General features: G+C 41.8%; 1 protein-coding gene across 1 annotated transcript; it reads left to right on the plus strand.

The window, feature by feature from the left end:
* Window positions 1-3,659: 3,659 nt before the first annotated feature.
* On the plus strand, window positions 3,660-27,711 carry tango2 (transport and golgi organization 2 homolog (Drosophila)). Its single transcript, XM_020654828.3, has 10 exons — window positions 3,660-3,811; window positions 6,355-6,414; window positions 7,311-7,449; window positions 12,188-12,276; window positions 15,288-15,407; window positions 15,748-15,865; window positions 23,980-24,047; window positions 24,245-24,395; window positions 25,455-25,559; window positions 26,786-27,711. The coding sequence occupies exons 3-10, from the start codon at window positions 7,394-7,396 to the stop codon at window positions 26,904-26,906; spliced, it is 828 nt and encodes a 275-aa protein (XP_020510484.2). The 5' UTR covers window positions 3,660-3,811; window positions 6,355-6,414; window positions 7,311-7,393; the 3' UTR covers window positions 26,907-27,711.
* The last annotated feature ends 189 nt before the right edge of the window (window positions 27,712-27,900 follow it).

Genomic DNA, 27,900 nt, shown 5'->3' on the forward strand with positions numbered 1-27,900 from the left:
GTATTCTTCAAACTATTTCTTATACTTTATATCTATGTGCTTTATATCTTATTTTCATTCCATATGTTATTTATATTTTATATTTCTACTGCTATATTCTGTGTATGAGTTCAGTGAAAATTAATATGGTTATTAATATAGTTCTTAATGGTTACAGATGCTCTTACAAAGTGCATTTTTTTTAAATTTGTTAACAGTTTGCTCAAATCTTAAGACACTACATCAACCATGTAACGTTAATGTCATCCTCTATAACCTACACAGAAGATTAGGTTCAGTTCAGTTTATGTTACTGACGGATAATTACTACACAAAGTTTGTTTTTTAATGTCCACATTTATGTGGAGTATAACATTCATCATAACGTCAGATAACCACCGAGGTGAACCTTTAGCTTCTAAGATCACACAAACTCATTATTTTCAACAACAACATCTTAACAACAAACATTGTAAATAATGAGCTACACTGAGTACAGTTAGCCGACTGGTTTACAAGGTAACGCTAAACAAGCTAGGTCCGTAAATATAAATACCGACACTGAGTAAGCAGTAAATATAACACTAATATATCACTTACCGAAAAAAACTGAAGCATCAACTTGTTGGATGGTCTGTTAACCGCACAGCAAGCCATGTATGTTGTCAGATATGTGTTAAACAAACTCTCCAAACGAAGTAAAAAAGAGGAGAAATCAGACGGATCAAGCTGTTAGCCTCCTGACCTGACACAGATGCAGCGCGCAGAGCTGTCAATCAAATCTGACACAACCCTTATATGGGCATAGTCGTTTTCCTTAATAGAATAAAATCCGATGAGTTATAAAAAAAAGTGTGAGGAGAAGGAGCCGTCAACTTATCAGATATATCTCGTTTTTTGAACCAGGCTGTAAACATGTTGATTCCTGTGGTAAAAACAGGTTTTTTTTGGCTGTGGGCTTATGGCACTTCCGGCGCTTCTGCAGCCAGCCTCAAGCGGAACCTCGAGGAACTGCAGTTTTTTGTACTTCCGCATAGGCTTCATTTTTCGAGACCGGAGACCGGAGACCCCTTGGTTGTGACGCCTTTCATTGACAGAGTGTAGTGGGCGGGAGGGAGTGTAGACCTGGATCAGAGAGTTAAAGTAAGGAGGAGCAGCAGGGTTTTAAATGTGATTTGAGCAGTAACTGTTAGCCAGTGGAGAGAGATGAACAGAGGAGTGACGTGTCCTTTTATTACTGCTGATACAGAATCAGATGATACACTTGTTCATGTTTAAACTTTAACAAAACACACTGAAACAATGAAGTACAGTCATCTAAATGTTAGATTTACTCAATCAGTTCATAATTCCCCATCACATTTTCTTTATACATTCTTTTAACCTGAGTAACTTTTTATATTATTATCCAGAGAGGAGTCCATAGTTTCACTCCATGTACTGAAATATTGGTTGTAATGTAGTACGTGTTTCTGGACTTATACCCCTGTCTTTGATCCTCCTCATTGGACACAAACATGGAGATCGTCAGGTAAGAATCTATTTCTGGATTTAATTATGTTTTTAAAATCAACTACTAGATCTTTAAATGTCAACACACATGAGACTGTTTGTATGTTCTCTCTAACATTCACATAGTTTATAAGTCTCATTTCCATTTTTCTGAAACACATACAAAGGTTTTAGTATAATACACGTGTTGCCCCACACATCAGTACAAAAACTGAAATATGGAAGTAGCAGTATACATTATATTTCCTAATTTATTTACGCTTTAAAATTGTCCAATAGCTCCTGGATGTCTCTGTATGGATCAAACCGCAGTAATCATAGACGGTTTACATCGACTTGTTCACGTTACAAATACGTCAGGATCCTCTTTTTCCCATGGTATTATATTTACATTTTAACACAATGAGATACAGCTTTTTAAATTCTCATTGTATAGGTCTAAGTGTAAAATGACTGCATTAACCAAAGAAACAAAGAGACAAATAGACAGAGAAAAAAGACAAAAAATCAAGATCAAAGAGCAGTCAGGAGTCCTCTTGACAACTTGTTGCTAACTCTGAATATCACAACAATGTTTATTTCCCTTTTTATCTGAAGCTGCAGTCCCCTGTTCAATGAAGCATAAATAAAATCACCAGCACATGGGAGAAGGATGCTCGAAAATCCAACCAAGCAAGAAAGAGTGGTTGAAGGTATACTGTGAAATAAAATGTATAGAATCCTTCATAGGACACAACATACAGCTGAGTTCCTCATTAAGTGTAGCTCCAACAAATCGCCTCTGAAAAATAATAGCAGAACAAGGTGGGAACTTATTTTCCCTTATGATGGTAATGTCCTATGATTGCACATTGTTGGAAACATGTTTAAAAAAGAGCTCTGTAAAATCTTAGACATGGAAATTAAATTGTAACCTGCACTGTTTATGACGGGGTCCCACGAGAAGGACTGTACAGAGGTACAGAGAACTATAAGAAGACGGAGCCAGAGTGAAGTCGCCCACTGGTTACTGCGGGGGGGGGGGGGGGGGCTCTGGAAGCCTGTCAGTGGCTGTCTCCACGTTGGAAACTCCTGTCTCAACCAAGGGGGGAAACCTACATTGTTGATAAATGAAGCCAAAGGTGGAAAGTGCAAAAACCTGCTGTCCAGTGTCTGGACACTAAAACACAGCAGACATTAACATGTTTGCAGCCTGCTTCAACAAAGAAAATAGGACTGATTAGCTTATGGTTGATCTGCACATACTGTACGGGGGATGAATTTTTGGATTACTCATCCATTTTTATTCTATGAAGGATATGAGTTATGCACAATTAAGGGCGGGAGAGATCTGAATGCACGTGGCTGTGTTGTAGGGGTTTCTCAGTAGGCTTCAGGCTCAGCTCCAGCTCTTGTTAGGTTGACTGAAATTTAGGCTGAGACAGCATTTACAGCATTGTGACCGCAATCAGCGGGCTTCCAAAGCCCATCTGCAGTAACAGCTGGGTGATGTCACTCAAGCTCAATTTATTTTTTTACTGTCTATGGTCTCAGCCTAACTTTCAGTCAAACTAACCACAGGTCAACAGCTGGAGCTGAGGCGGGTCTTAAGCATCCTGACACTCTACATCACGCCCACCTGTCAATCACGTCAGCTTCATGCCTTCTTATGAACATCTCTTATCCTTCATTAGATCAAAATGGATGACTGATAAATAAAAGATCAGTACAGTGTGTGCCGATAGCGACATGAGCTAATCAGCCCTTTCTCGTTTTATGAACCAGGTTGTAAGCCTGTTGATTTCTGCTGTTAAAACGGGGTTTTTTTATGTGTGTGTGACTTCCGGTGCCTCTGCAGCCAGCCTCAAACGCACACTCAACGAACTGCAGGCCGCATCGGCTTCATTTTTAAACACCTGATTTTTCTGTTGTCCAGGTGTGAAAGCACGTTTAACTCGTATTTATTTTACAGTCAATGCTTTTATTCTGAAAATCCTTGTCACTGAACACACCGGAAACGCATTTCTTCCTGTTTACTGTTAACTTTTTGCCATAATGAACTGACCAATCACAGCGAACTTTAGCGGCTCTGTTGAAGTGCACTCGTTTTGTGTACTGTAAAGTGCCGGTGTGGGGTGGGCGGGATACATAACAACTAACGAGATACCAGAACTAACCCCGCACTGAAGGCGAACTGGACGACTCGGGACACAAATCGAGCTCACCCGGAGTGAACGCTTCCTCTCAGTTGTCAACAACAAGTGTGAAGGGAACAGAGAGTACAGCTAGCTAAACATACTCGGCGACAAAAATCAGATATACAAGGAGCTGAACATTTCAGGTAGGTTGCTCAAGTTGACTGTCTCTCTGCCGTTGCTAACGTTACCTTGGTTACCAAGTTGTACTAATAGTTGACTAGTAGCGGAAGCATTAGCTGTGTTTATAATGTTACTTTCCTCCTGTTATCCACAGCTACACAGACAACAGCTGTGTCACTAGCATCAGCTCGACTCATTAGTGTGTGAACTGACTCAGACTGTAATCATTATTATGTTGTTAACTAAGTGTAAGCTTGGCAGTGTCGCATGATCATCCTCCTTGTCCGTCATTGAATGGCATTGTGACTCCTGCAGCTCCTGCATGAGCTAATGGTGCCTTCACGTGATGTAGGACACATTGGAAAAAATAGTTTCCGAGTTGTAAAATGTGCATGAACACCTGCTCAAGTCGGAACAACAACTCGGAAACTCGGAAAAGAATTAGATGCCCGACTTACCAAAATATGATTTGTCAATGTTAACATACATTTTATTAATTCACGTATTGCACATCAGCTTTTTGTAACTTGTAACAGAGTCATTTCACAGGTAATCTTTGTAGCATCAACACTGTTTCTTGCTGTTGTTACAACATTCATGTGAACATATTGAATTTGAATGGACGACTTCCCAACTCGGAAACTTGGACCACCTGAGCAACACATGAATGCACCATTGTGGCCCTTGTTATCTGATTGCTATCTTTGCACTTATTGCAGCTACAGATTTTTCTCATTTACTTTGGCTCAATTACTTCTCTGAACTCTCTGAACTGTTTCACAACCGATTCATTCAGGCAAACTGCACATGTTTTGGTACATGAGTGAGAAAAGATGTTCTGTGTCTTTCCACAAGTGAAAGTGTACATCGTGTTTATTTCTAGTACTATTTTATAACCACGGTCTCTTTCTTCTCTTTACTTACTGTAAATATCTTTGTTTTTAACCTTTCGCTGATCCTATTTCTCTTTTTTGAGCTGTTGTAACATCCTAAATTCCCCCCAATGGGTGATCAATAAAAGTTCATCTTATCTTATCCTGCACAAAAAGCACTCCTCCTACCTATTGGTTATAACTGAAAAGGTTATTCTCCGTCAATGTGTCAAACTCTTCACAACCTCTAATACTGGACAAATGCTGCATTCATGTGCTGCCCGGGTGGTCCAAGTTTCCCAGTTGGGAAGTTGTTCTTCCAACTTCATTTGATTTCAGTTCAGAAAGTCTGAATGTTGTAACAGCAGCAAGAAACAGCATGGATGCTGTGAAGAAGATCAGTGAAATGTAAATGTTCCAATTGTATTTAAGCAAAAAGTTGATGTGCAGTACATGAATTAATAAAAAGTATGTTGATGTTGATTCTGACATCAAGTCGGCAAGGCGGCCACCGAATCATTTTCTGAGTTTCTGAGTTGTTGTTCTGACTTGAGCAGGTGTTCATGTGCATTTTCCAACTCGGAAACTTGTTTTTTTCCGATGTGTCCTACATCACATGAATGCACCATTACACCTCACGACTTTTTAAGTGATTTTAAAGTGGCAGACACGTTTCAAAAGTGTGACTAAAAAACAAAGAGTTTTTCTAGAGTTGAGGCACCATCTCATGTTGATCGTTTGCTGTCAGGTGGTCATAAAACTCAGTTCGAGGTCCTTTTAAGGCGGTCATTTTCTCATCTTGGTGTTAAGTTAAAATCCGACATGTTTAATAATATCTCAGGTCTCTTAAGTATTGTCTTGTGCAAATTGTGTTGTTCAATGACGTGACCGTAGTAAACAACCATCAGGCACCAAACAGGACGCTGGAAACTAGTAAACATGGCGGGGAGGCGAAGAAACGTTTGGTTCTCTTGGACTGTGAAAGGAGGAGGAACTGGTGAAGAGAGCGAGAATGTCCTCTACCACCATAGAGAGGAGAAGGAGAAACGGGGGACACAAATTTCTGTGGCTCTTGAAATCCACGGTCCTCATCAGGGATTTCATCCCTCGAGATCCCATGTGACTTCCCCTGATGGTAACTGGGAATATGAACTCAATCATTGTTCTCTGGATTTCGAGGGGCACAGGGATTTCTATCCTTCTTTTCTCCCCTAATATCTCCCCCAAATCCAGCTTAGTAATTCCTCCCCTAATAAACTAGATATGCTCTGCTCCAAAGTTGTAGTTGAAAATTTCCACCACGTGCATGATGGGAAAGAACCCCATAAGGATTCCCGTTGTAGTCTTGCAGACCTTTGACCCTGTAAGATAAGTGTTTTTGCCAAACACATCACACAATGACAAAACAACTTTTAATTTTGGTGGCCTTGACCAATTTACTGACTTAACAACTCTTTTGAAACAAGAATGAAATGTTTTGGGTGAATTATGACCTTTTGTAGACATGTTATAATCAGGAGTTTTGATGTCTCCATTCCTGTTAAACAGTTGTGACAATTGTACTTTCAGTTTAGAAAATGAAACAGACAGACTGTTTTGAAAATAAGCCAAGTCATTGAGGAAAAACTGTAAATGAATGCTAAAGATAATACACCTGTATGAAACTACGTCTAATGAACTTTATTCTTCACAAGGTTACACACAGCATGAACTCTGAAAGGCTCATTTGTCTTCTCTACAGTCAAGTACATCATGTAAGTATCCCAATTATTCTAGCTGTGCTTTGTGATGTTTATGTTTAAGGACATAGAACAAATTAAAGTTGCCCTCTATCAGATGATAAAATGTTCCCCCTATGAACACAGAATCAGAAATACTTTATTTATCCTCAGGGGGATATTCAGAAATTCAAAGTATTCAAACTGTTTAGGCTGCTTTAGTGATTTATTTAAAGGATCAATCTGTAAGATATATAGTGAGTGAAATGATAAAGGTATCTTACTATATGATCAGACATTAATGAAACATACTATGTTGAAGTGCTGGCTTCTCTGACAACAATGCAGCAGCCAGTATGTCCTCCTTCTAACTTTAGATTCTGCTCCTGAATGATCTGGATTTGTTTGGACCAGAGAAGGTAGACAGTTTTAAGACACCCCCCACACTGCCGTTTTGGACGCCCCTCAGTTTGCCAGATATGAGAGCAGTTATCAGGTCAACAGGTGTTGCAGTGATGGGAGATAAGTTGTTCAGATAGAAGTGATTGTACCCGACCTAAAAAGCCTCTGCATGTTTCTAATAAGCTCCACGAGCAGAAACGTGCTCAAACTAGGATCAATATTGGAAATGTTTTTGAAAAATGGAGAGAGGTTAGAACACAGAAAGGTTTACAGACCCATGCAGAGCTGGATAAACACTGAAGCTTCAGAGTCCACCACATGGTGACCTGAGTGAGCATCGACTCTAGAGAGGAGGGGGAGACAGCTGTCTACAATGTTTAGAATTTAGACTGCAGTACCCATTTTAAACACTAGGGGTCAGAGTTACATATCACTCGTTATCTTCATCCGTAGCGATCTTGTTTCACATCAGATGTCTTCTTTCTGACTCTTCTAAAATCACTCTTTTCCTGTTTTCTTCTCTTTGTCAGACACAACAAAGATTTTAAGGCAAATGTGGATCGAGTAAAAAAAAAAAAAAAGAAAACAGTCATCAACCCAAAAAAATACATCCATGTGTATAATCTTCTTGAAGTTTGACCCCCGGCCTGCATCCAAAAATGCCTACAGGTAAGGATCCTGTCATAAATGCTGATGTATACAGAGAATCTGAGTTTATATCAGAAGGTTTTATCTTTTCAGGTTAATCATTCCCACAGTATCTCAGTTTTTATCAGAAATGTAGATGTAACGATCCACTTTCTTTCCAGTCCGATATCATTTCTGATGCATATGTACCAATACTGATATTGGTATATCGTGCGATATATAATAGTGTTGTTGTTGTTGTTGTTGGTGTTATGAGTACAGCACAAAGCTATACTAACCCTGGCATTGCACTGCATTGTGCTGGCTTCACATACAAACAGGAAAATAAATCTTTAAACTGAAGTGCAAGAATTGAACTTTTGATCATATAGAAGGAGCTTTTCAATCTCGTCTGAACGTTGTCATGGAGATGATTTGTGGGCTCTTCTTGCACTTCAGTTTGAACGTCTTCAAATTGAAACTCTTCTCGTTGAGAATGTTTAAAGTGCCCAACGATCGTTCTTGATCAGTGAGGTGGATCAGCGCAGACAGTCCAGTATCCGAAATGTAAATTTTGACGATATCAGACCAGATACAGATATTACATCAGATTTGTCCCATCTATTCTACCAATGATGCTGATGCTGTTGTTGTGTTTCACTTTGTATCTGACCTCGGCTGTGTCGTCGGTCGGTCTGTGTTTGAAACATCGTCAGCAGTTACTCTCTCATGTACGTAGGGTAATATTTAAATGGTTTGGTGTGGTATGTCTTTGACTGTGTTAAAATGTGTGACCTGGTTATAATCTTGTTGACTCAGCACTTTATTCTGTCTGTAATGGAAGCTGCTAAGAGCGTTAGGGCTGGGAATCTTTGGGTGTCTCACGATTCGATTTCGATTGTTGGGGTCACGATTTGTTTCAGAATCGCTTTTCAATTCAAAACTATTCTGAGTCCATGGATTCAGAGTCTGTATATGAATGAGTACATACTTCAGAATCAACTCAAGTCGTCTGTGAGACTGGCTCAATTTCTTGTTGCTCTATTTGGGATTCTACTGAGTGAAAGAGCTAGCCTTAGCACTTTATGTTATAAAGTTATGAATCAATATTAAATCTTAGAAGAATCTAGATTTTTCCCACCTCTGAAGAGCACCAGTCAGGGATCACTGTTTTTTCTCCAAGGCTGCTACACTCAGTGCCTCTTACCTTTTTATCTCGTTAGCTTTCTACGTTTAGTCTTTTGTCTTGCTCTCTTCTTTTAATGCCTTGCTGCAAAAGCAATCGCTCTTCAGGAACAGAAAAAGTTGAAGTTGAAATTTATCCGAGCCATATCCATTGTTTTTTACTCGAGCTACAGCAATATGTTATAAATATTGACACACATACAACAGCTGCCTCCAAAACAAACAAACAACCAACTGACTGAGGTATAGTGGCTTAACCAGACTTACCAGGTGCACCTAAACTCAGTGCTACAAAACTCTCACTCTAAGTCATTATCTCAGCCACCCTCGATACTTCACACTCTGAGTCTGAGAACATGACAGCTACTTTACTGACTTTGTGTCTTATGTTGAGTCATGTTAGTCAGATACAGACAGAATGCTCGGGGATTTCTCCATAGTGAAGTCTGTCCATGTTTTGTGCCCGTGTTTGTGCTCATGCATGAACTGCAATGTGCCGAAGCACACCTCTTCCAACCATGCCAGGACCAAGGGAGTGTACCGTGCTTAAACACAGATCGGATCACTCACACTAGTCAAACGAACTGGTCTGTGGGGGGTTAAGCGTGCTAAGGCACAGTACGGATAGTCTAGTGTGAGTCTCCGTTAGAGCAGTCGGCGTGCAGTGTGATTGATTACTAACCTCATAAATGTTGAGGGTTAAACTCCAAAAAACCACCAAGACAAGGATCAACAACACCTGTGTGCTTTTCATTGTTGCTCTTTATAAACTGCTGATGAATGTTTAAACTCGTCTAAGTCGTACTGTTTTTTTTTTGGAAATTTAAATGAAAGTTATGAATGATATTTCTTTTGATGCAGCTATTAAAAAAATAATAATTAAAAAAAGCCCAGAGTGCAAGGTTTGAATATTTCTCTCAGTTTGCATCATAAAGCACCGAGGATGTGTTGGAACATGCAAATACAGAACATAAAGATACTTTTCTTTGAAAGTAGAAGTAAAAAAAAAAAATGGGGGGGAAATAACTTTCCTGTTGAGAAATCCAGTTGCTTCCAGCCTTCACATCACTGCTGTCATACTCCTGACAGTGCTGCAAGCGTCTCTATTTCAACTCGTTCCAGGGCTGACTGGTGTGCTTCTTTGAGCTTCGAGCAGAGGTGCAAACACGCAAAGTTTGGCAGCGAAGGGAAGGGAATCTTGGGACATCTGATTCTGGAGGTGTGAGTCTTTGCCAGGACCGCAAGGATCACATGAGAAGCCCTCTATATGTGGCACATATAACACTTTATTTAATATGCTTACAAAGATAACTCACCGTATAGTATGTGTAAATCTAACAGTTTAAACATCTCTAGAAATCATTGTTCAACATCCTGCTGGCCTACCTGAGAGTGAGAGCTGATTCCATTCAGACCAGTGCTCTATGAGCAGTCATTCTGGCTTACAGGCTGATGTTGAGTCCAGCTTATTACAACCCAGCTGAGCTGGAGAGTGAGCTCCTCTCTGACCGTGTCTGTCCTTCCCTGTGGGAGTCTGACCCCGCCTCAGGAGATCACAGCAGAGGTGGAGTATGAGTCCTGACTCAGACATGGACCAGGGGAAAGGTGTACTGTGTTGTAATGTGCTTAAATCAGAGCTATAAGTAGACCACTAGGTACAGAGGTAATTTGCCTGAACTGTAGTGATGAATAGATTTCAGTCCCTCCCAGTGATGGTGGGACTCAAAGGTTAATCCCCTCATGGAGTATGATATCACTCACGACAATCGACACGTGTCCAAACAGCATACGACGCAAGTGAGCGTCAGCGACCAAATCAGCTTGATTCAATCGTTTCCCATTTAAGTGTCCTAACATCCTGCAAGCGCCGCAGTGCCAAGCTGCATGACGCAACGCCCTGTTTTTAGTTTCCAACACCAGAGAAAACGTTATTCAGTTCAAAGCGTGACGTTTTGTTGACGAACTACACAGACGACCAGGGACGAGACATACCTACAGCGAATTGAATTCACTTTGGGCTCAGATGATCGGCCTAACATGGCCTTAAGAAGATATGAAACATTGAAAGAGTGTTAGGAATGATCATATGACTGCTGCCAAGTTCACGAGCCACCGTGTTTATGAATAGAATTAAGCCAGAGTTCAGTCTTCACTGAAGTTACTCTCTCTGCGTCTCAGCATCGCCCTACATGAAGCAGCCTGCTGGTTCCTCTGTGATCAGAGCGGCTCGTACTGTACGTATGTAATTTTTCTCCTGATAGCAGATGCTCTCTGTTGTGTGGCGTCGTCATTAGTGTTGGCTCTGTTATCTGCAGCAGTGTTGGGTCACACAGCACCATGGGAACAGACTATCATTAGCCCCCCGATTCAAAGAGTTCAACCCCTGTTAGAGCAGTGTGTTCTATCTGTTTGCTCTTAATAAGATCACAGGCCAAGCTTCGGGGGGAACATACAGCTATTAGACAGGTCAATAAATGTCATTGGTTTATGTTTTTTTTTCTAGCTGATGTAGTTTGTGCCAAGGCTCTTTAAGTGCCTCCCTGCAGCGTTTAAATCCATAATCATAATATGATCTCTATCACAGATTGTATCCCTATGTGTCCACTAAAGCCCTAAAACGATCAGCTTTGGTTCAGTACAGTTTGGTACGGTAAACCATGATCTTGCTTGTTGTTTCCACAGCCAACCGTACCCTTACTTGTTTCGCTGTCAGACTCCCACAAAGACAAAACATATTCTCTCATGTTTGACCACGAAAACAGATTAGTGTTTGTCCAACATGTGACTTCTTCTTCCCAATAAAAATCCTCCTCTCTGAATCAGAAGTTAGGTGTTCTAGATGTCAGCATTAAATTGTTGGGACACAACAGATACATATCGGCCACTGATAATGGTTCTTACCACATTAGGGCAGTCAACAGGGCTGATATCGGCCGATACTGCTGCGTCGGTGCATCCCTACCTGCAGGACCGATAGGGTTAAAACACAATTTAAAGCTATTATTAAGAATGCATACACACAAAAAATTAAATACAAGCAATGCACCATGGCACTTTAATAAAGGCGTTTTATTAGCCAGTGAAATTCGATGAATTCACAAAGTTCTTTTTCCCTTTTCTTCGTCTCTGTTCAAACAGCTTGTTTGTTACTCTCATATTTTCTGAACTTTTGATGTCACATTCCTTTTGATCCTCTCTTCTTTGGTCGTCTTCAAAGAATGTCCTCCTCCTTGTAACCTCGACCTTTTGTGTGCTCTGCATCCTGCTCAGTCACTTTGTAATATAACGTCCCTGAAAGACTCCCTGACACATTCTGAGGCCTTTTTTTAAATTTTTTTACTTCAGCAATCTTTAAACTAGAAAAACTAGAGACAGCAGCTGGAGGTCTGTCTCTGTTGGTCACACAACTCCGTCACTTCTTTTGGAGTGAAATCATGCATTCATGCTGTCAAATGAGTCTTGATGTGGGACCTGCAATAGAGGTCTCCTTCTTTCAGTCCTGATGGGTTCACATGGACAGTGAATGAAGTAGATTCTCTGAATGAACAAAACATAAACTAATTTCTGCGTCTCCTTTCCTCCTCTCTCTCCTCAGGCTGATTTTGGCTGCAAACAGAGACGAGTTCTACAACAGGCCGTCCAAAGCTGCAGACTTCTGGGGGACCAACAGTGAGATCCTCAGTGGTGAGACCCTACATCAGATTCCAGATCACAAGCCATCAATGAAATAGAGAAAGAGCTGGTTGAAACCTCTTCCTGTTCCTCTTTAACAGCAGATAATTAGTCAATCAAACAGCAAGGCAGACCATTTACTAGGAAGCAGACGACTTCCTTTTGAGGCTGGAAGGCTCACGAAAAAACATCACACAAGGATGCAATGAGCAGGCGACAGGCGATATGTCCAGCTCAACCAATATGTGCTTTTTAAATAATGGTGGTAATAATAATAGCTTGTATTTATAAAGCGCCATTCCAGGGACCCAAGGATACTCTAGAATCCAAAACAGCCCACATTTATTTGAGAGTATTTCACATTCTGTCCATAGACTGTAAATATTAATGGACCAAGCCTGAGTGATTTCACCCATCGGTTACTGCGAGGGGCTTTGGAAGCATGTCGATGGTGGTCTCCTTGCTGGAAATGCTGTCTCACCCTAACTCTAAGTCAACCTAACAACAGGCTGAGAGCCGAGGCGGATTTTGAGCCTCCTAACGAACCGCTTCAACCATAAGCTACACGCCTTATTGATGATGTATCAAAAAATTCACTCCTTGTTCAGTGTGTGCCGATCGAGCTAATCTGACCTATTTTGTTTCTGTACCAGGATGTAAACATGTTTATTTCCTCTGAAAAAAAATCAGCTTTTTTGAATGGGTGTGTATGTGACTTCTGGTGCTTCTGCAGCCAGCCTCTAGTGGACACTCAATGAACTGCAGGGTTTTGCACTTCAGTATCAGCTTCATTTGTCAACACCGGATGTTGCCGCTTTATTCAGTCAACAAGCTTTCACATGAGTGCATTTTGGAAATCATATGCTCAAACGCCAACAGCTATATCAGTCAGGCTCCAACTGTATGATAAACTTTGTAAACAAGAATAAGTTTGATATGTAAGACTTATAAAAAATAACACTATTGGCTTTATGATTTCAGCTGTTTATGACAACAGCTGTGTTCAAGGTTTAAATGCCTTTATACAATCAAAGTAAAGTCTGTCTCCTTCAACCCATAATCCAGTTCTTCTCCACTTCGTCACCAGACATCCCAACCTGCAGTAAACTATATTCACTTGACTGATGTCTAATACACATTGAAGCGGAGGAGGGGGAAATCAATCATCTTTTCTTTCTGCTGAAGGAGGAAACACAGCGATAGCCTCGTTGTTCATCCGTCTCCCCCCTCCCCCCTGTAATAGAGGGGTCAGGACTTCCAGTAGTGGGCCTTTAATTGATGGCTGCTTTTATGCGATGTGACAAGAATGAATGGCTCTGTCTTATCTGCGGGGCTGAGGGGTGTGTGGAGGCTGGGCCCTGAAGGAGACATAGCATGACGAGGAGGGAAGTAAGCGATGCCTCCCGGTGGGATCATGATAGCTCTCCGTTCAACCCCCCCGGGGAGGAAGACCATTCTGCTCTCTTGGTCACTGTCAGTGTAAGTGGACCTGTCTTTATTGATCACCAGGAAGTGCAGCAGACATGCGCCAGGAAGGTTGCTGACGTAACCGGGGGATAAAGGTCTAAATATAAATGAATTTTATAAATTCATAGATAACTTTGGCCCATATGGTATTTTTTTCGAGGCTGCGTAAACATAGTGAAATGAAAATGACAGATATGACAAAGGAGACACCAGACACAGTGTTGGTGGAATTTAGATTATTTGCTCTTTTAGAAAGAGTCGTTTGCCTCCTTATTACTGTAATGATGTGGAAAAATAGCCAGTCAGTGGTGGTCTTGATTTAAAATCTGGACTTTGCCCAGTCTGAGACCGAGACCTTCAAGAAGTGTAATTGGTCTTTAGTCAAAAACCGATTTCCAAGATCATAACATGCAAATATTTTTCTTCTTGGGTTGTTATTGTTGGGGTAAAGGAGGCGGGGGGGGGCATGTCCTCATAAATCATTATTTTTCATGTGTTTTTAAGATGCTTTTGGAAGAATTTTGCAAGTCTTGTTGTCCTTCTCTATTTGGAAGTCTACCAGTTGAACACTGTCTCAGTTTCCCAAGAACCAAATTACAAAACTCTTTCCTGGAAACATCATAAATATCCCACCATAAATTACACTGAAAAATCATCATGCATTATGTACAGCAGGCGTGTCACTCACTCAGATCCTAACAACGGGAAGGTTGTGGCCGTAACCGGGGGATAAAAATCATACTACAAATGAGTTGAAGTTATTTGTTCTTTTAAAAAGAGGTGTTTTCCTTCCAATCACAGTAATGGTGTGGAAAAATAGCCTGCCATTGGTGGTTTTGATTGAAAATCCAGAGTCCGTCCAGTCTGAGACCGAGACAAGACCGAGTTAAAATACTTTTGATTCTGAGACAAGACCTTCAAAAAGTGAAATCGGTCTTGAGACCAAGACCCGATTTCCAAATACTACAACACTAAAAAGTGTATTTGTTAGATCAATCTGGGCCCTGCTAGTACAATCTTCAAGATCATAACATGCAAATAATTTTGTTATTGTTGGGGAAAAGGAGTGGGGGGGGATGTCCTCCTAAATCATTATTTTTCATGTGTTTTTAAGATGTTTTTGGAAGAATTTTGCAAGTCTTGTTGATCTTCTCTATTTGGAAGTCTACCAGTTGAACACTGTCTCAGTTTCCCAAGAACAAAATTACAAAACTCTTTCCTGGAAACATCACAAATATCCCACCGGTGAAGAAAGAGTTATCCTGAGTACTTATTAACTGATATGACCTGTAGGAAACATAAGACTGTTGAGGCCTTGTGCAAAATCTGCAGAACAATAGAAAACTACTACAGTGAATGTGTATAAATGGGGTATTGTGTTCTTGTGGAGTTATGTAGTTATTAATCCCACAAATCACATTTTTTGTCATGCTTTTCCTCTCTACAGAATTACTTTAAGAATAAAAGCATGTGATGTGTTTGACTTCCAGATGAAGTCTGACAAACATTTCAGCTGTGTTAAAAGACATTAATTCGTCTACATTTCTGTTCACCAGGCCTGGACCTTGAATATGGCAAAGAAGGAGGGACATGGCTGGGGATCAGCAAGCGGGGAAAGCTTGCCGCAATCACCAACTACTTGGAGGGACATCCCAACCCTGACGCACAGGGGAGAGGTGAGCAGGCCATGAGACCCTCACAGATATAAACACTGACTGCATGTAAAGGCCCTGACACACCAAACACCAACCGCGCTGCCCAAAAGCAGGCAGACGAGGGCCAACGGGTCGCGACGCAGTTGGACACACCGCAAAAACTAGGCCGCCGATTGCTCATCGTCGGCCCTCTTGGTGTGTCAGGGCCTTTAGATCAAACCTCTACAGTTACCTGTATTTGTATCTGGCATGTTGCCTTCAACTATTCAACGAAGTAGTAGTTCCTTAAACACTTGAAATCCTCTCATTTGAAGATAATAATGATGGGGGAACCGTTTCTTTAACTTGTTCTGATCTGCAGGGTTTCTAGTGTCCAACTACCTTATGGACAAGGATCAGGACTGCTACTCATACCTTAAGAAGGTGTCGACAGAAAGCCACGTGTACAACGGCTTTAACCTCATCACAGCCGAGTTCAAGTGAGTAAAAAAGGTTTTAAATTTCTCTACAAGTAAGCAGCTGTACACTCGCCGTGATAAAGTTCACAAGTCGGGATGAATATGTTGTACAGGCGGAGAAAGCTGTGAGATGTTAAGCCATGTTCTGTGTGGCTGTCATGAAGAGGAAAGAGAGATATCTGTGCACCAAAGTGTTTTAAATCTGAGCGTGTGTAGAAACGTGTTGTAGCTGCATCTCCGTTCCTCTGAATGTGTCTTCATCTCTCCTGTGCTCAACACACGGAGCCGAAGAGAAATCTCAAATGCTGAGCTGTGGAGGAGCCTGCATTAAAATTCTAAAGAAGCACCTGTTCATGTTCAGGGTTTCAGACAAAGAAAATCTCAACAGCTTTAAAAAATAAGAGGGTTTTTTATTCTTTTTCTCCTCCTTCATATTCACCCACCAGCCTGACTCGGCTGAACGTGGTGATCTGTTTCAGGGAGGAAAAATCTAAGAGGGATCAGTGCACACCAGGATAGCTGTCATGCTGGAGGCCCCTGTAGACAATTGGCATGAAAACGGCTCTTAGTTTCTGCCAGCAAGAGGTTGGAGGTGTAGCTCCAACACACACTGCTACCAAACCTAGTCCCTGATGGGGGAAGAAGAAGATCCGGGTTTCCAATGCGGACTCTGGTGTCATGACCCATGTATCCTGGTAACGTGGCCCCAAGCAGGATCTCCTCTCAGAGGGCCTGTGTGTCTTTTTTCCTCCACATATTTTAGCATCACTTTAAGGTCAGATGGATACATTTTTTTTTCTGCTGTATGAGACCTAAAATATAATTTTACAAAGTCCAATTGCAGCCAATAATAGCTGTCTACCTTCAATAGAGCTCAACAGTGACCACCCACTTTTTCGGTGGCTCTGGTTCCGGAAGTAAATTTCCCCATTCAAATCCTTCCTTGACATTTCACTAAATCCTAATATCAAGAGATTGAAGCCTGAAACCATGACAACCAGCTACCCCGATACTGGGGACTATAGTACATTTAATTCGGCACCAACACGGCATTCAAAAACGAGAAAAAAAGGCAAAGGTACAAGACTGTGTACATCATTTCATCTGGAGTCAAGAAACTACACATCCCACAATCCATTGCAAATGAGATCGTTCCTTCTCAAAAGTAACTTCAGTCGTTGTTATAGTGTTTCTACTGTTAATATAAGTGTTGTACTATGTTGTAGTTTGTGTTGTGATTGTAAACTCTATTTCCTCTTCAACATGTTTAAATGTTTCCAACTGTCACAGAGCTGCCTGCACGGTCACAGACGCCACATATCGACCGAACGAGCATTGTTTTATGGGTTAAAGTTAAGAGACGATTGAATAGATGCTGTCATTTTCTTGAATTCCATAAAAACAAGTCTCAAAGCGGGAATGTCTGCACAGGATTGCATAAAAATATCCGCCTCACTCCAGGAATGTCGGTGTGATTGAACCCTTTGAACCCCCCGAGATGAAACAGCAGCTTAAAGATATGCAGATGTCCTTGTTAAATCCAGGAGCTGCAGTCGCGCCTTCGCTATCTCATATGCATTCCTCTTTAATGTGACGATGAGGTGCAACCCCACGCTCAAGAGACACCCGCATATCATAAACATACAGTGTATGTTTTTTTTCCTGCTGGATACGTGTTTCAAAGAGATGAGCCTCAGTGATAGAAAGATTCTCTTTCATAAACACAGTCATTACCAGCATGTTTGTTTTCCCCTGTTTCCAGCAGCCCAGAGGAAATAAGACATCTAGTTTCTGTCCAAATCAATAAGTGCATCTGGTGGAAGGAGAGGAGCTCTGTATTTCCAGTAGAGGATTTCTCGTTAGTCAGAATCCACACAGGTGATTTATGGTGTCTTTGCAACTTTCAGGCTTTTTTTGTCTTCACACAGCTGTTAGACGTCATGCTTCCTGTTCATTGATATCAAACAAAAGGGTGGGCAAACTTTACCCGCATGGGAATCAGATCAATTTAGCGACCTTTTAGGGTGGTTCACATTAGTGCGCCGGGCCTGGATCCGAGTACACTTGACCCCAAAGTCCGGTACATTTGATCAGTTTGAACACAAATGTACCATACCATACTAGTCTGCAACCGTGGACGACTATATGACTTAATTCTAAACGTCTCCTGTCACTTCCAAAACTGTTGTATCCGTGCAGCACAGGCCTGTTTTATCTTCTGACTGGCACGGTAGATGTAGAAGTAGGAAGAGGGTCGTTGTTGGTGTCTCAGAAATAACAAAAATATCCAAAGTCAGCAGGAAGGACTCAGCCTGTGAGTGGATGCCATGGTTGCTTATTCTTCTTCTTTCTGCTTCTTGGCGGATTTGCATACTAACTGTGTGCATACTGCCACCTGCTGTATCGGACTGGGAACATATATGTACTCGGGTACGGAACGATGTTACAGTACTAACTAAAAAGTTGAAAATGGCGCTGGCGTTGTCAGTTCTTGGTCTTTTAGTGGAAAAAGAAAAGAAGAGGCGGAGGCGACAAATAAGGAGAAACCACACTACAATTCACAATGCACTAATGGGTGAAAGCATGTATACTACAGAGGCATGCTCAAGGGGCTTTCCTGAACCTGTGAGGAGAGCTGGAGAGAAATGAAATCAGAGTGATTCCTCTCACCGACCGCCAGTCCAACTAGGACCGACATCCAACGATCTCCGTGGTGTGTCAGGGCCTTTAGGTGATCGCAGACCAGCGGAGGAGGGGGGGGGGGGAGCAGTCGTGTTCGGGCACGGTCCAAAACAATCTTGCCTCATGTAAAAACACCCTTTAATAATACTAACTATAACTATGACAGATTGAGTTGTATTTCTCGTCAGTGGCAGCCTGGTGTTTCCCAGAGCACGGTACTGGGCCTCCCCTCAAAGGCGCTCATGTCAGATCTATTTAAATGTCGAAATCAGATATTCTCAACTTGATGCTCTCAAGGCTCCATATCAAACATTTCATCTGATGTTCCTATAGCTTCTGGTTTCAGATCCCGCTTCATGTCACTCTCGCTTCAAAGTCAGTGCTCACAGATGATCCATTTTAATGGATATCTCCTCTGATGTTTGCCTGCGAAAGAAACGCCTCGCTTGATGCACTTTTAGTCAAGCCGAGTGCGGCTGCTTTATGAAAACAACTTTAGAAAGTGGTTCAATCTGATAGCCTCAAACCATGTGCTGTAGTTCTTGGCAGAGACGTGTTTGAGATGTGAAAAGAAAAGCAGATATGCACATTCCAGTGTATCAGGGGTGGATGAACTCTGAACATTTTAAAGAGGAAATAACTACAGGTGTTTACTTTTCAGAAGCGCTGAGATAACCTTTGGGGAAACCACTCTCCTTAGGTAGAACACAACACCATTTGTTTCACCGAGTAGAAGTAAATGGGGATTCAAACCCTCAAAAGCTCAAATAGCATGCATTATCCATTGGGTCAATCCAGATGTTTGAAAATTGCCACAAAATCAAAGTATTGTTGATGTTGTCTTTGGAGGTCAGCTTCCCACAGCATCCAATCCCACCCGATTCCTAGACTCATTTTGATAACGTTTGATTACTTTTCCAAGGCAGGTCATCTTGTATTTTATTCACACAGTTGTGTATGAAAATAATCTGGTTCTAATGTATGTATAAGTCAGCAGTCACCATCAGGTCACATACAGTAACCAGCTCTTTCCAGACTGATTTTTTCCCCTCAACTAAGCTCAGCCGTCATCACGTCTTTGTACATTCATATTGATTCCATGAAGGTGTGAAAATCTTGTCCCAGTGTTTGAATGCACATTGCGTTTTAGCCTTTGCACGGCACAGTGGGAGCTTCACATACACACACAGTCAGACATTGTTACGACCAGCCCAGAGGGAAACCAGCCGTAACATAAAAGTGACCCTTCCCTTCCTCACTCCCAGTGATAAACACAATCTTATTTATTTTGAGCAATAATCAATTTTTTTTACAATGTTCACAAAATTATTTTCAGCACCAGCCTCGGTCCAATCACTGGCCAGCGCTCACCGCCAGCTTTTCCCCAATCGAGGGCGGGCACCTGCAGCACAGCACAGAGACAGACGCACAAACAAGACAAAGAACACAAGGCAGACTCTAGTTATAATCTAAAGTATGGATCAAAGTGGATATTTGATACAAGTCAACAAAAATCCTTCTGTTTGAATCACGGATATCACAGAGTCATCTTGACTCACACAGTTGTGAAGTTAGCATGACTGATAACAAATAGACCCCAAAATAAATGAACCCCCTGATGTAGCCCCCCCTCCCACCTTAGCGAAAACACCCTCATTACTCCTTATGAGTGTCTCATTTTTTTTTATCAGTTCCTCCAAGATTTTTTTATTTATTTGTTTAGATTTTTTGTTTCCATTAAAACAATAGAATTCTTGGGATGCTGGTGGCGCAGTGGTTAGTGTGTGCGCCCCATGTATGGAGGCTATAGTCTTTCAAGCGTATGATTATTATCCAAGTCTTACATCAGTCAAAGATAACTCACAACATTTATGTTGGTGCAATGTCCTTTAATGGTCCTATAATATCCTCCTGTGGCCAAATTATGGCCATGCCCGCCCCCCTCCCCCTGGTTTACGCTGCACCTTCATACACCTGAAAACTCAAACTCCTGCTCTAGGCAGCTTTCTTTCGATTTTCTCTGCACTGAATTTTGTTCTGGAGAAAGGAATGTTGTTTGTTGGGCAAGAGGGCAGGAGTTCATGTTGAAATCTAAGTTTACATGGAGGGGATTGAACTTCTCTTTGATCGGTTTACATGAAAGACAAACGCTCCCCGTTTCATTGGCTCTGGCTTGAGTATGTGTGTGCGCGCAGGCTTTCTATTCCCGGGGCGTGTGTGAGCGTGCACCTCCATAACGGCATCGGGAATCAAATTTAGAATCACCTTCATTAACCTTTAGTTCAATGGAGATTTTTAAAAAATGTGGTGGAAGTCAATCTGCCAATTTTTGGCATTCATCTGTGTGTTTTATTTCACAGTGTAGAAAAGTGTTTTCATTCATTTATTAGAGATCCAAACTTCAATAATTGCGACCCACGCAGGAGGAGGGCACATCGGTTAATGTGTGCATGTGTGGGAGTAGGAGAGTACATGTTACCCTGGAGTCCCCCCCACCCCCCTCCAACATGCCTATCTACATTCTGAACTGATAATGTTGGAAACTCATCCAACCATCTCCAGGCAACTACTCCACAGCTGGCGATGGGGAAACTGCTCTGCAGCTCCAACATAGAGGACTCTTCATTAGGACGCCTCACAGCCAGCATACTGATTACCTCTCAGACTCAGATCTTCTCCTCCCTCCTCCTCCCTCTCTCTCTATCTCTGCCCGCTGGCCTTGACCTCCTGCTGTTCCCTCATCTCTGCCCAAAATCAACCCACTGCACACCTGACAGGACTTTCAATTCATTAGCCAGGTTCAGCTAGAAGAAATGGAGCTGTCTCCCTGTAAGTCCTCCGTCTGCCTCCAACAAGTCAATTTGATGCATGTGTCAGGCAGAGTGGATATGTGTCTCTAAGCATATCACATACTGTTGAGTTCAGATCAGACAGTGCATTTGCTTTGTGCAGAACAGGAAGGAGCTCCGCAGATTCCTAGATTTCCCCCCCTCAGGTTACAGCACCATCTGGTTCTCAAAGTGCAGCTTCTTTGCATGTGTGATGTTGACTTCTGTCACCAGAGTCAACATAGGCCAGCGCTTCATTGTTAATAGAAACCAAAGGAGTTCAGAAAAGGAGTTGTTTATTCAGACTCTTCGACTGGATTTTAGGTACAGGCTGGAAACCATGTGAAGGTCTTTGATTAGTTGTCAGAGAGACGTTGTAAAGTCTGCCCTCAGCTGTGTGGATTCTGCTGCAGCTGCTTAGACACATATTGTCCTACGTCCAGAATAAAGACTCTGCTCCAGGAGATTAACACGAGACAGATGAGATCCTGAGCAAACCCTGATGATGACCTAGTCTGCACGCAGGCAACAAGTGATGTTTTCACAGATTCTTTGCAGGCAGTGTGAGAGGAAGTGTGAGGGTGTTACAGTACTCCCTCAGTCTCTGTTTGCTGAGGTTGAAAAGAAATGAGGATGTCCCAGAGGAAAGCACAGAATAAACTAGGATGTACAAGAAAATACACTGACAAATCAGATGGTTTGAGATCCTTTTAATTAGTCCTGTCAACACCTGCATGTTTAAATCCACAATGCAAACTTGTGTTGTCATGTCACGGCGTCTCTTACATCACTCTGTCTCTGTAGTAAGTACACCCCATAGATGATGATCCTCACTGCTTTGATAACATTCAGCAGAGACGCACAAGAAGCATTTCATCATGTGAATTGTTAGCAAGTCGACTTAGTGCTTGGTGACAAATAAAGTAAATAAATGCAGTTCAACTTGCCTCTTGATTAGAACTTGACTGATTAATCTTCCAGCTGATAATATCGGCCGATATCAGCATATGAAGTGGCTATCAGTTATCTCAGATGTGCGCCGCTATTAATAGATTTATTAACCATTCAAAAAACTTTCATTTGAGTTTCATTAGTTTTCCCTAGCAGTTCTCTTTCACCAGCAGAGGGCGCTATATGGATACCCACGAGCATCATCACTCTCCAGTGCCAAGAGGTGATTGATATTATTGTTGTAGTACTCCAAATCGGTCCAAACCACTTTCTGAAGGTCTGGGTCTCGTCTCAGAAACGATAGCAATTTTATTCGGTCTTTTCTCGGTTTTAGACTGGGTGGACTCTGGATTTTAAGCCAAGACCACCACTGAAAGGCTATTTTTTCCTCGGCTTACGTCCTCAACCTTCCAGGTGTCGCGTTCTGAGTAAGTGACAGGCCTGCTGCACACTTGGAGTTGATGATTTCATTGATATTTATGGTCTTGGTCTTGACTCGGTCTCGATCCCTAAATGTCTCGGAGCACTCTGTTCTCGGGTATGTCTTGGTCTCGGTTAGTGTGGTCTTGACTACAACACTAATGCACATACAGTACAAATTCTTTATCTTTATCTATCTATCTCTACAGAGCTCAGAAAGATATCGGTATTCAATTTTTTTCTCTTCCTAGTATCGGTATCAACCAGTTGGGCTCTACTCTTGATACTGGTTTGGTAGCTTGTACTTTTCTTCTAATCCAGGCCTTCATACACTTAATGTCTGGACTCCAATGAGAAGTCTTCACTTGACTTTGTTTGATTGCCCAACAGTTTAAATCTATATCTACAGTAATATAAACAATCTTGTGTCGGATGATGAATAACACGTTTTATCCTGTTTCATTTAAAATGTTGTTTTCTGTTGGTCATAAATCATAGATGTAATGCCGACGCTCTAAACATTAGATATTTTTTGTATCAAACATTGTCTGCTTATCCTGCTACTGAATACGCTTCACACCAAAGGTTGGCTTTCAAAACTATCCAAAGTTTTGTGTCTGAGCTCAAAGCCCGGCAGCTCTATCCGCTCTTTTCTTGCCAGTTCTTGACTGGGAAACTTTCCAAGTCCGATGTCGAAGCAGTGTTGCACCACATTTCAGATTTGACTGATGCCACTGCTACGGCTGTCATAAAATTGACATAAAAATAAAATAATAATTCCCCCGCCACTTCAAAGGATTTGGTCATAACTTATTATTCACTCTCCTGTACCGAGGCCGTCACAGATGCCCTTGATGTCAGGTTGATGTCAGAAGGATTTCTTAGGCTGAATAAATTCCCTCTAACTGAGGACTTTGCAAAGACATCTAGCACCGTCACTAATGTGTTTTGTGCTGGTCGATGGTGTTTGCAGCACTCATTTGTATTATGAAGCCTTAATTCTACCCTGTTGTTCCTTTGGGACAGATTTAACCATGGTGCTCTGTGTTCCTCCCAGGTGGTAATGCCTCCACAAATGAAATGGACGTCCCTTTTGCCAACGACCCTCAGGATTGCTTCTGTTAATAATCATCCTTTTGTTTTCATGAGCGTTGAAGCACAAGGACTCCAGACAAAGCTTTTATTATGAGACAAAAAACGTTAAATCGCCACCGAATACAATCTCTCATTTCCATCTTTCTGTGTCCCATGCAGAGCCGAACAAGACACTGTGTGTTACTATGGAAACAGAGGCAGCCCTGAACCCATCCATCTAAAACCAGGTCTGTGTTTTTAATGTGGTTGCTGTAGAAACCGTTCATTGCACATGCACCTCTCCTCTTGGCCTCTGGCCCGTTCTTTTCAGCGTGACATTACAGTGGAGATTTTGCTCCCAGATTGTCTCTTCATTGGAGGAAGTCAGACACAGAACTTACTAGCATTTCTGGATTTTTTTTCTCCTTCATGTGCCCCTCAACAGGAGTGTACAGCTTGAGTAATTCGTTGCTGGACACTCCATGGAGGAAACTGCTGCAGGGAAAGCGACACTTCACCAGCGTCGTCAACGATCAGTCGCTGTCCTGCGACGGCCTGGTGCAAGAGCTGCTCGGCGTCCTCAACAATGAGGATCTGTAAGTCATGAAAATGTTTTTTTTTACTAATGATGCCTCTGTATGACCTGTGGAAGCAAGCAAGACTGTAATCGCCATGAAGTAAAAGTAAAAGACATGACTTAAAACGAACGGCGTGGAAGTCACGGACGAAGCAAACGACGCTTTAATGAGAATATTTTCCTTTAGTTCATTTTGTTTCAAAACCCCTGTTAAGATCTTTGAGTCAACATGGAGGTTTGTTGAAGTACTTCTGATGATCGGAGGTGATTTCTGTTTGGTTGTGGTTTCGTCCTGCACTCCATCACAAAGCCGAGTTCACCCTGAAAGACGTCGAACTCAACGGGACAAAACTGTTTAATGTTTTTCACACCTGATAGAAAGGAGAGTCCGATTTGCAGAACGTGCAACAGAGATGAGTTCGCAGTAGACTTGACCTAAACTTTTATTCGGAGTCTACAGTATTAGGGCTTTCACACTTGCAGAATACTCCTGAAAAAATCCTGATATTTCCCAGAGGAGCTGAACATATGAATGCAAACAGCTGAATTTGCCGATCAGACTTTCTCCTGACAGACCTCTAGTATTTTGTCTGCAGCAAATCAAAGTAAGCTGATGTGAGAACGCAGCAGGATATTTTCCGGAGAATTCAGCTTGAGCCAATAAGAGGGGAGGGAGTGATGTTTATAAACTGTGACTGCTGCACGGTGCATAGAGTGTCTGCAAGCGACGTCTATGATCTCTGTGCTCTAATGAACCTGCTGCATTATGTTTCCTGTTTTCCAGTATGTTCTTCTCCTCACTTTAGTTGATTTTATCATTCCGTTGAACTACTCGTAGCAATGATATATAGGTATATATTCTCATTATAGCATCGTGTAGCGGACTCTGTTTTCTGCCTGAGAAACTTTCAGTAAGAGAATTGAGTGAGCTGTGAGTTTGGAAACTAGCCTGTTTCTAGAAGTGTTGTTTATACACAACACCATTCATGGATATTGCAGATCAGCTGACTCTAAAACACTGCACTAAAGGCTCTTAAGCTTCTCTAACAGGTGTCCTCTGGGTTTGTTATTTTAACAGGAACACACCTGATCCAGCTCAGGAGAGCCAGGGGGACGGTTACAGCCTGTCCATGATCCAGGCTCTGTCAGCAGTGTGTGTTCGCTACCCTCATTATGGCACAAGGTAAGTGTTCTCCTCCTGGGTCAGACACTGACCGGTAGCCAAAAAGTCAGAGGGTCGGCCTTTGACGAAGCCACTTAAGTACACTTATACGATTATAGAACATTTATGTGTAACGTCTGCTCACACGCTACGACTGAAGCGTTTACAATACACGAAAAAAGCTGCCCGGCTCAAATAGACACATCGTTAAAATATCTCTCTCTCTCTCTCTCTCTCTCTCTCTTTCTCACACACACTCAGCATCACAGTTAAACAGAAGCTAACTCGCAGCTAAATTCAACAAAAATTGTAAAAAACAAAAATTCCCTGTCCGCTGGAGGCCCGCAGATAAGATAAGAGTCCTCAAGTTAGGGAATCGTCTTGTGGCTCTGCTCTCGCTTTCCAAGTGTGTAATAAAAAAATGTCAAACATGCCATAAATCCATCCAACCGGTCGGGAGCAGCTGATTGGCCCGTGATCAGCAGTCGTGCCTCAGTGTTCATGCGTGTGATCAGACTGGAATTTGGCCCGCCTTCAAAATCAGTCGTATGACTCAAAGATCTGGTGCAAATTGGCCTGAACTTGTACAGTGTACACCAGCTTAAAGTGTCAAGATGGAGATCAGAACCTGGCTCCATTCACACCCAGATCTGCATTTAACAATTGAACTTATCGATACTGCTATCGAGTCATGGGGTTCTGCGATTTATCACGAGTTGAGTCACATTATTTAAACAAAATCCCCTGGTGCACAAACACACATCTATTGGCTAAAAAAAGTTTTGAATAAACTTGAAATGCCAGGAAACAAGATCATCAGTATTGTGTTTAAAGTGAAACTGTCCTGTGAAAAAACTCTGTCATCTACGACTGCTTCTGCTGCTGCGGGATCCTCCTACACTCAAAGCAGCCGTGGCAAGAGCATCCAAACGTTGTAGCTTCATTTAAAAATAGTAATTTAATGTTGTAGTCTCACTAAAGGAGGTGACATCAGGTTACGTTATGATGTGTTCATGAACATGTAGGTCATGGTAAAACACCTGAATAACTACATTTGTTTGAAGGAGAAATGTGTTCGTTTTCCATAATGATCGTTCTTGATTCAGGTGTTTGAAATCCCTCCATCAATGTGAAACTGTGACTCTGAAAATATCATACTGTCCTGTTTAAGAGGCCTCCTGTCTGTGTTCTTTGATTTCTCATGATCTTGGTGGTTAATTGATGTTTTTGTGTCCTCGCCTGTGTAGGACTAACACAGTAATCCTGATAGACGCAGAAGGTAACGTGACCTTCACAGAGCGCACCATGCTCAACTGTGACACCAGCAAGTGGAGCACCAGCTCCTTCCAGTTCACACTGCAGGACTGAAGACATGAAGTTAACCCACTCTGTGCCTTTCTGCATCACTACTACTCCTCTTCCTCCTCCTCTCTCCTCTTCCTCTTCCTCTTCCCCCTCCCCCTCCTCCTCCTCTTCCTCCCCCCTCCTCCTCTTCCTCCTCCAGCTGCTCGTCACTGAAGACCCGTCTGCACTTTTCTAGTGTGCAGCAGAAGCTGCCTCACAAACATCGGTGAAACGTATTTCTTAGAATTGGTTTGAGTCAAGATGCATCTTTTGAAAATGTGTGCTAATTTACAAGATTGCCAAAGACTATTCAGGATTTTGTAGTGCAACATATGTTAGCTACATGTAACCAAACAGCAGGGTTGGGATGCTTTAAGAACTCGGATCCATTACAGACTGCCGTCATGCACGAGGTTAGTTATTGCAGTCTAATTTATTTGTGTTGGTGTCCGATTATTTCCTTTAAAATCGATGATAGAGCAACAATAAAAACCTGTAATTTAAAGTAAAAATCCAGCTAATTATCTTTTGCTTCACACTGTAGGAATCGTCAGGTTATTGTTTTTTTACGGGGTGATATGTAATTTGTTTTAATTTCACAGTAATCATCATAGATTAAAAGACAGATTGTGTTTCTGATAACTGTAACCTTCTCACAGGTGATTCATTATAAATTATTTTGGGCACCAACCCTGCACTACAACCCAGTATATTCCAGCAGTCAGTTTTATATGCAAATAGATTCAGACAGTGGATCTGGGACAGGGTCCAGGGTGGAATAATGCATTATTCAGCTGCGTGACAATAAAAACAATCATTCAAACGCTCACATTTGCCTTGCTTTTATTATTATTATTGTTGTGGACGTAAATACTCAAACACAGTGTAACACAAATTGTTAGCCACAGATGTCCATACGCTGCCAATCAAATGAGACAGCTGGCTCTGCCTGATGTATTTAACTTCTGTGTCCTGTTTCCTAACCACATACTTTATACTGGCGGCTGTGGCTCAGTGG

The sequence above is a fragment of the Labrus bergylta genome, chromosome 2 (assembly GCF_963930695.1).
Source record: "Labrus bergylta chromosome 2, fLabBer1.1, whole genome shotgun sequence".
In the NCBI taxonomy this organism is placed as follows: Eukaryota; Metazoa; Chordata; class Actinopteri; order Labriformes; family Labridae; genus Labrus; species Labrus bergylta.

Coding starts and splice junctions, on each gene's coding strand:
- tango2 (XM_020654828.3), top strand. CDS start 7,394: ATGTGTATAATCTTCTTGAAGTTTGACCCCCGGCCTGCATCCAAAAAT. Junction 12,277..15,287: donor CAACAGTGAGATCCTCAGTG/GTGAGACCCTAC, acceptor TCTGTTCACCAG/GCCTGGACCTTGAATATGGC. Junction 24,048..24,244: donor ACCCATCCATCTAAAACCAG/GTCTGTGTTTTT, acceptor GCCCCTCAACAG/GAGTGTACAGCTTGAGTAAT.